At 37.6% G+C, this 9,401-nt stretch overlaps 1 protein-coding gene across 1 annotated transcript; it reads right to left on the bottom strand.

Moving 5' to 3' along the window:
* Nucleotides 1–6,076: 6,076 nt before the first annotated feature.
* On the bottom strand, nucleotides 6,077–8,636 carry LOC134672744 (uncharacterized). Its single transcript, XM_063530688.1, has 3 exons — nucleotides 8,386–8,636; nucleotides 8,092–8,244; nucleotides 6,077–7,510 (listed from the first exon to the last, which is right to left on the bottom strand). Exons 1-3 carry the CDS (start codon nucleotides 8,497–8,499, stop codon nucleotides 7,304–7,306), a joined length of 474 nt encoding a protein of 157 aa, XP_063386758.1. The 5' UTR covers nucleotides 8,500–8,636; the 3' UTR covers nucleotides 6,077–7,303.
* Nucleotides 8,637–9,401: the final 765 nt, after the last annotated feature.

The raw sequence follows: 9,401 nt of genomic DNA on the forward strand, positions 1-9,401 counted from the left end.
GGAGATTATGTGCTATTTTTGTAAACATAATAAATTACTTAATTGCTAGCTTATGTTATTACTGAGGTATATAATGCAAATTAAAATTGTAGATATGATTATTTTAGTTAAAGAATACTTCAAATAATTTTGCCTCATCTCAAAATACCTCACTTCAACACATTCATCTAGCTTCTAAATATCAATCCGTACACAGAAATAAAGCCCACGTCTCAACAATTAGGTTCGTAATGAAATTTCCGAACTATCTCAAGACCAGCCTATTCTAAGAACATTGAATATTTAAGAGGCCTAATTGAAATGAGAGCGCGTCCTGCGACACTCTGAAGTGCGGCTGTGGGGTACTTGCATATTATCTGAGACAGAGTGGATATATATTTTTTTATTTATGTTGTTTTTTTTTGTGTTGAATAAAGTGTTAGACTATTGAATTAATTTTTTAACACACTATATAATACCCAAGCCAAGTCAAATCTAACCTACTTTAAGATCTCACATTTTTTTAAATAACAGCAATTGTTATAGGTATCATAATGTTATTTTGTTCCTATAAATACATATTTGGATTTTGCATAGAACTTGGCACTCCTTTAGATCTCCATTCTTTTTGCGGCGAAGCCCACAGCCAAGCATAATTTTTGTATTGAACTTGGCTCTCCTTTTTTACATTTATGTTTTTGGTGGGAATGGTGGGATAGTGCTTATTTTTACTAGTCCTTGCCCACGATTTTATCTGTGTACCTAGTTGTTATTAAAATATCCTGTACGCTGGTTATAAATCTAATGTTTAGTTAATTTCATTTTTATGTGTTTATTTTTCTTTGTCTTTTCTATTACTCTGTAGTTTCACAGTGCCTTGGTTTTATACTGTAATGTGTTACTTATTTGATCAATAAATAAAATAAATAAACGGCATGTGAGGCACATTTATCACATATTGCGTGATTAAGAACGAAACCATCCAAACACACAAAATTGATAAACTCATAGGTACGAACCCAGATAAGCAGCAAGATTATGAATTAAAAACCTCAACCTTTAAAATTATATTAAGACATCTAGAACCCAGCACCGAGTCATTTACCCCACTGTAATGAGAGTCCTGACACTGGAGTGCGGCCACGATAATTACCCGGCTTCCAAGATGAGATTTAACGTTACGGTTAATTGGTTAACGTTTTTTATAACGTCTAGGAACGTTTTAACGTCTGGAAACGTTCCGCGACCGCGATTTACGCGGAGTTAATGAAGTGACTGCTTATGTCTTGAGTTTTGTTTCTTAGTTTTTATGATTTCGCTTTGTGAAGCTGGAAATGTTAAGATGACGTTTTTTTTGCAATGTGCTTGGCTCAAAGAAAATGAGTTTCTTCGAATGAAGTTTTAATGAGGTAGGCGGCAATTATAAACCGGGAACAAGTAAACTAAGACAGAATGCAATGGATTTTATATATTGAAATAAAAATAATAGATATGAAATAATAAAGCTTAGGTAATACTTTCACTATAAAACCGAAGTAGGTTCGCATTTATTAAATTAAATAAAGGATTAAGCTCACTCAAGTCAAGCTATGTTAACATATAAAATATTTTGTATAAAATATCGTTATCATACACTTTAACATTCTTAGAGTTTTTCATATAGGAGTTTTATTCACAAAACTTTGGATACCTAACCGAATATCGATATAAGGTACCTATTACTCCCATCTCAAGGTTTTACCGGTAATTTCGAGTCAGTGTGCGAACGGGCCCTTATTCTGGCATAAGTGTAACATGTATTCGAATATCAATATGTTTGTCCCATCCCTAGTCGTATGTCGAAGGTAATTACCGGTAATTCCGAGTCAGTGTGCGACCGGGCCCTTATTCTGGCATAAGTGTAACGTATATTCGAATATCGATATGTTTCTCCCATCCCTAGTCGTATATCGAAGGTTGTTACCGGTAATTCCGAGTCAGTGTGCGACCGGGCCCTTATTCTGGCATAAGTGTAACGTGTATTCGAATATCGATATGTTTGTCCCATCCCTAGTCGTATGTCAAAGGTTGTTACCGGTAATTCCGAGTCAGTGTGCGACCGGGCCCTTATTCTGGCATAAGTGTAACATGTATTCGAATATCGATATGTTTGTCCCATCCCTAGTCGTATGTCGAAGGTTGTTACCGGTAATTCCGAGTCAGTGTGCGACCGGGCCCTTATTCTGGCATAAGTGTAACGTGTATTCGAATATCGATATGTATCTCCCATCCCTAGTCGTATGTCGAAGGTTGTTACCGGTAATTCCGAGTCAGTGTGCGATCGGGCCCTTCCGGTATCGGTAACAGACTAAAATTGACTGCTTGTGTGTGTTCAGATCAATTTGGCAAAACTAGCACGAATAGATCAACTAAGGGCCACTTGCTTCATTCCACTAACCCGGGGTTAACTGTTAAACCTGGAGTTACCATGGTTACCAGTACAATTTGACACTGGGTTAAAAGTTTAACCGCTTAACCCCGGGTTAGTGGGATGGTGCAAGTGGCGCTAATGACCTCACGAATCGATGAGTATAGTCTGGATGAGATGTCAGTAGAAAAAGAAGGCATAATAATTTTGGCACGAACTCCAATAGATTTCTTCTCTGATGATCTGATGGGATATCCATTGGTTATAATTACATCTGTTAAACATCGTAATATAAGCGATATAAGGTGCAGGGGGGCAATTTAAATTGCGAGGTAATTTAAACTAATCGAATAGCGAAAAAGATGTGTTGTGTGTGTTGTGTGTGACTCTAGTTAATAATGTAAAACATGGAAGATATTTCGATTACCTAGTTTAAATTACCCCGCAGTCTAAATTGCTCCCCTGCATCTTAGGTAATATACAGGGTGATTTCGGGGTCGTGGAGCAAGAGAGCCAGACATCATACAAAATCCAAAGATGAGCCTAATGATGTTGTTAATTATTGTTTATCACCAATAATGATGATAATTTTCCAGATGACAAGTAGGAAAAAATATTTTTGCATACAATTTGGTGACCCTACACTGAGAGAAAAATACTGTTGATCTAACAATAAAACTTTAACGCCACACAACCCACATTGTTACATTGCTATTGAGTTAACGTTTTTATTGTCGCCAGTTTATTGTTGATATAACAACATTCTGCAACAACTTTTACAATTGTCCAGAACACAATGTCTATTAACAATGTATACAACGTTGTCATAAAGTCAAAACAAATTTTGTGATTAATTGTTGTCACTCTGACAACAAAAAACTTTGTTAATTTGACAGTAGAGCTGTGTCACTGTAGCAATGTGTACAACGTTGTCATATAATCAAAACAAGTTTTGTGACATATTGTTGTCAGTGTGACAACAAAGATGTTGTCGATTTGGCTGCAAAACTGTGTCACTTTAGCAATATTTTGTGTGATACGCATATATTGTTGTCAGTGTGACAACAAAGATGTTGTCGATTTGGCTGCAAAACTGTGTCACTATAGCAATATTTTGTGTGATACGCATATATTGTTGTCAGTGTGACAACAAAGATGTTGTCGATTTGGCTATATAACTGTGTCACTACAACAATATGTTGTGTGATACGCATATATTGTTGTCAGTCTGACAACATAATTGTTGTCGATTTGGCTACATAACTGTGTCACTATAGCAATATGTTGTGTGACACGCATATATTGTTGTCAGTCTGACAAAATAAATGTTGTCGATTTGGCTATATAACTGTGTCACTAAAGCAATATGTTGTGTGGCACGCATATATTGTTGTCAGTCTGGCAACATAAATGTTGTCGATTTGGCTACATAACTGTGTCACTAAAGCAATATGTTGTGTGGCACGCATATATTGTTGTCAGTCTGGCAACATAAATGTTGTCGATTTGGCTACATAACTGTGCCACTATAGCAATATGTTGTGTGGCACGTATATATTGTTGTCAGACTGACAACAAAAATGTTGTCGATTTGGCTGCAAAACTGTGCCACTATAGCAATATGTTATGTGACACGCATATATTGTTGTCAGTCTGACAACATAAATGTTGTCTATTTGGCAGCGGACGGTGTTACTGTAGCGATACATTGTGAGACACACTAAATGTATTGAATATATCAATATCAATATATTAATATATTCAATATATCGTCAGGTGACAAGCAAAAGTCACTAATTACTAAAAAAAAATAAACAAAAATCGACCTTCTTTTAGTACTAATATGGTTCACTATGGCTATGAACTTGTGGTGGTAATTAGTGAGTTTTGCTTGTCACCTGACGATATTATGTGTGTCGCACAATGTATCGTTACAGTGACACAGCTCCGCTGCCAAATAGACAAGATTTATGTTGTCAGACTGTCAACAATATATACGTGTCACACAACATATTGCTATAATGACACAGTTTTGCAGCCAAACCGACAACATTTTTGTTGTTAGAGTGACAACAATATATGCGTGTCACACAACATATTGTTATAGTGATACAGTTATGTAGCCATATCGACAACATTTATGTTGTTAGAGTGACAACAATATATGCGTGTCACACAACATATTGCTATAGTGATACAGTTTTGCAGTCACAGATCTGCTGTAAAATTGACAACATTTTTGTTTTCAGAGTGCCTCTTAACACAGGTATTTGTTACTTAAAAAGAGGCGCCAACACACAATTGTATAAGTAATTCTAAAACCGAATAAACATTTTTTCATTTTCATTTTTCATTTTCAGTGACAACAATATTATATTATGTGTGTCTCACAATGTATTGCTACAGTGACACAATATACCTATATTATGTGAGAGCAAGCTACTTTTTAATATGCCAGCAACTGTAATTAATACCAATAACATGTTGCTAAGCTGTCCACACTGATCTGTAAACACAGCATTTAGTTAGCTATTCCAACAAATCTGTTGGTGCTACCCTATCAATAGTCACTCACTCTTTAGACTGTCATCATAGCGATGAGAAAAAGGCAGCTTAAATTATAAAATGTATGAAAAAGTATTCTTCAAAAATCATGCAAGTTGTTTAGTTTTGTGTTATGCCTTAGATATGAACAATACTTAATACATTTTTTTTAATATATACTTTCGCAAATAGCATTATTCATTAAGGTACCTAATAAACTTTTTAAATCTGATAGATAAATAACAAACACTGAATAGCCTTTAATCCTGAATGAGAGCCTGAATCTACATTATCAGACAGTGAAATAAACAAAATATATCTTGCAATATTTTAAAGGATTATTCATAATTTTAGCTGCCATTTTTTATTGCTATAGCTATAACAGCGCTTTCTGTTCATGGATACAACTACTAGCGCAGACAAGCGGAAGTCTCTTTCTAGCAGAAGACGATAGAAAGAGACTTCCGCTTGTAAATTGTAACTTACAGCTAGCCCCCTTATAATATCGGCCCCTGAAGACGTTTGGTAAGGTAGGCACAACTGGTTAGTTGCAATAGATAGCTAAAATACTATGTTTACAGAGTTGACAGCTTAAAACAACGCGACGTTATGTAATGACTAAAACAATTACTTACATTACTAGAAACTATTTATATAAAACCATTAATTGGCGGTGATTAAAAAGAAATTTGCCCTCTATGTTCTATGTTCTAGGAGGGAAATGCAAAAATAGTGAATAAAACATTAACTTGTACATTCATGTGTATTTATTTCAAAGATACTTTTACTAATCACTAAGTAATTAGGTAACAGCAGTTGAGGCTCCAGGCCTCTAGAAAATAACATAACATGGTCCTTTGTTACATGTACCTACCTACAATATTACCGACCTCAAATAACAGCACATTCAAAAATATAAAAAGCGTTTTTTGGACCACTCTAAAGTCCACACAGATAATAATAATAATTTTCTTGATTAAGGCTTCGGCACATTAAAAAGCAAGGCAGAAACAGCGCGGGGCGGCGCAGTTTGAGAGCTGAGCTGAGTTGAGCGACTTGCGACGGCGGCAGCGACAACCATAGGTGGGAACGAAAGGTGCGATCGCTGTTTTGCTCCAACCTATGGTTATCGCTGCCGCCGTCGCAAAGCACTGAATGTCGTGGCCGAGCCGAAAGGGTTGTTGCTAATTGAAAAACAACGGAAACGTATGAGCTGAGTGTCAGCTTTAGTTTATTTAGACCATACATTTGCGTTGTTTTCCGGATTGGGTTGAAGTTATACAATGACGTCAATGACCCTGTGGGGCCGCGCAAACTGTCATAATGGCTGTAGTAAAGCGGGTCAAACGCGGTTGCGGACAGTTGCGTTTTTAAGGGTTGATTTCCTGCTAACGCTGGTATCGGTCAAGCGGACCAATAAATAATGTTGTAGGTATGGGACACCGCACAGCGATACTCATGTCTGCGCGGCAGATCTATCAGCGTCGCTTTGCGGCGTTTCATAGAGCATTGTGCTTATTCCTGCACGTGACCGACGCGTCAGAGACCAACATCAGCGTGTATAGGAGGAATGGTTTATTAGTACAGCGGCGAAACTGCTTTCAATATGCCGGAACCTTTAATGGGAACAGTAACAGTAGTAATGAGTACACTTAATTACATTACAATGGCTTACGCAAAAAACATATTTCATAGTCAGCCCACCATGACTCGTATTGATGAGATTGCAAGGAAAATGATACTGCATAGTGTCATAATCAAGATATACGGGCTCATCTTCGGAAGGAGCATCTTGATCACGGTATGCAAAGTAATGATCATCAAAGTTTTAACTTATTTATGATAAAAAGCCATGTGCTTCCTCAACCGAATAAAACTGCCAAAGGAAGTGTTGCATACCTACCGCACAAGTAGTCATTTTCCTTTTTTCTACAATATTCGTGCAAAGAAAGCGTAGCTGCTTTATCCCCTTGGACGTCAAGAACGCCGTGTTAATGTCAACGCAACTGTATCAAGCTAGGTATTATCAAATAAGGTTTATTAGTAAATTAGTTTAATGGCGCGAGACATTTATATCAAAAGGCGTTCAAAAGTTTGATCAAGCGAATTTAATAGCGAAAGTCGTTCTCTTAATGGAACTCCTTCAGAGTCAAACTTAGATTTCATCTTAAATATGGCCCGTTGGATAAACATCCAACAAGGTGCAGCTACCTTAGGGTACGCTAAGTCCAATGCCCAGTGTAAATTATAGGTCACCTTTATAGTCTCACAAATGGTGGATACTTGATATCTTAGCCCTCCAGCAGTGGTAACAATTTCATACGTGTGTATATTAGCCCATGAAGGTCCGACCGCAAGTATGTATGGTTGATTCTATGCCCTTTGAGAGGTTGAATGCCTCTTGTTGAGGGCAATATGTGGCAATCTCTGACGCTGCTGCAACGCGCGCCAGGAAACCAGTGCTTGCCTCGTGCCTTGACAGCCTCCACACTTTTTTTTTCGGTACTGCGATAGTGTGCATTTGCCGGAGCAAAGCAACAATTCCCAGCAACGCGGTTGAATTTGCTTGTTCCTCACCAACTGCAAAACAATCAAATGCAACCATTTATAATACATTACCTATACATATATTATGACCAATAGCTTAACTTTCATGCTGGGCTGGGAGACAAAGATAAACATAGAATGTTCCAGCTGCTTTACCTACTGAATACCTACTGTAAAAATCAGTAAAGGGACATGGATTGGACCGTAGGCGATAGACTGATAACCTGTCACTGCGTGCCGATTTTGATGATATCATAAGCCTCAAAACTTTGTCAAAAGTGGCATGATGTGACCTCTAACGCTCTGTCTACCACTCTACCCCATCCGGGAATATAGGCGTGATTATGTGTGTGTGTGTGTGTGTGTGTGTATGAGCATTCAATATGGAAAATTTAGTTTATATTTATAGTTCACAATCCTATTGTGAAAATTAAAAATTCCATAATCACAAAAATTACCAAAATATCGCTTAGGGGACACTTGGACTCGAACTTAGCTGGCAACGTTGCGTTTTTGGTGATTTCAAGACTGAAAAGTGTTTTAATAAAAATAAAAGGCAGATTTTCCATTTTAACGCGGAATATCCTCTTAAGACTAATGAAAACAGTTTTTACCTTTGGTTCGAAGTATCCTTCCCTATTATAATCTTGCAACGCCTGTGGAGGCTGTGGAGGCTGCACAGGTGTGGCCGGTATCGTAGGTGGTCGCACAGGTGTGATCTGTTGTATAGTGGGCTGTACACTTGGTCTGATCTCTAATGGAGTACCCTGAAAAAAAAATGTTAGGTAGGTACAGTCACCGGCAGAAATATCTGCCAAGCTGTTCAAATGATTTAAAATCTTTACCCACCAAATTTCCGTTACCCACCCAGAATTCTTTTTATAAGGATTAAGATTCAAAATACATACCTCAAGAGTTCCATTTAGTCCTAGAATTAATATACTTTGCCTTTCAGGCAAAGCTACTGGCACTGGGCTGCTGCATGCGCTGGACCTTGGAGAGAACAGTCCGGGGTCATTCATAAAAGGGGCGTTCTGAAAAAAAGAAACAATTTTAAGAATTCTGTATTATGCTTAATTTTTTTTTATTTTCTCAAAAGAAATTGTACATTTCACTTCATGAGAATATATACTTATTAAAATAAAAATAAATCAGTGAGCATCGCAAGTTATACAAAACAAACAAACCCAAAACCAAAAACAATAACAAATTAAATTAAATTAAGACTTTTTTGTCACAATAACAAGTAAATAGAGTCTGTGCGGAAAGAGAAGAGTCGTGAAATGTAGGGGAGCCCATACATTTCACGACTCTTCTCCTTCCGCACAGACCCTAGCAGGTGGCATTATAAAAGTCCAGAAACTTACACGTCATATGCAGTTAACAAGCTCATTTTAAAGAAAATCCATTAATACAAAACTTGTTATTTCAAATTTTAAATCTTTTATATTTTTTACATAACTCGTAGAACCGATGGTGAGTGGCGACCGTGTCTACGGAGCTGTCATTAAGGTAGCGAGACTGAACGCAGTCACCACATTATATAGTTACATAAATACGTCAAGGTGTCAGGATTATTTATGTACCTACCTGCCAACCAAGGTAGCTGTTGTCGTGAAACGTGTGATAATAGGCGTGTAATCGTGATATGCCAAATATGATATGGTCTTATGCTGATATCCTAATATGGGCCGCTTAACTAAAGATACATATATCTCACGTCTATTGCGAAAGTTTTAAATATTATAAAGATACTTACTTAAAATGTCCTCCTCTGCTATGAAGAGGCGCCTGTCGAAGTGTCACCTTGGGATCGCGGCGAGGCGAGGTCCACGGCGATGGAGCACGGCACGTGGGGCGGCCTACGCGGGAGCTCAGGGCCCACCGCTTGGCTTCGCGCCACCGCGGCAGCACCCCAGCCTCG

This window comes from Cydia fagiglandana, chromosome 17 (assembly GCF_963556715.1).
Source record: "Cydia fagiglandana chromosome 17, ilCydFagi1.1, whole genome shotgun sequence".
Classification (NCBI taxonomy): domain Eukaryota; kingdom Metazoa; phylum Arthropoda; class Insecta; order Lepidoptera; family Tortricidae; genus Cydia; species Cydia fagiglandana.

Bases quoted from the DNA above. Each gene is read 5' to 3' on its own strand.
- LOC134672744 (XM_063530688.1), bottom strand. From the start codon at position 8,499: ATGAATGACCCCGGACTGTTCTCTCCAAGGTCCAGCGCATGCAGCAGC. The intron at 8,245-8,385 runs GTATGTATTTTG...TTTTTTTTTCAG, and splicing joins GACTAAATGGAACTCTTGAG to GGTACTCCATTAGAGATCAG. The intron at 7,511-8,091 runs GTAAAAACTGTT...ATTGTTTTGCAG, and splicing joins AAGGATACTTCGAACCAAAG to TTGGTGAGGAACAAGCAAAT.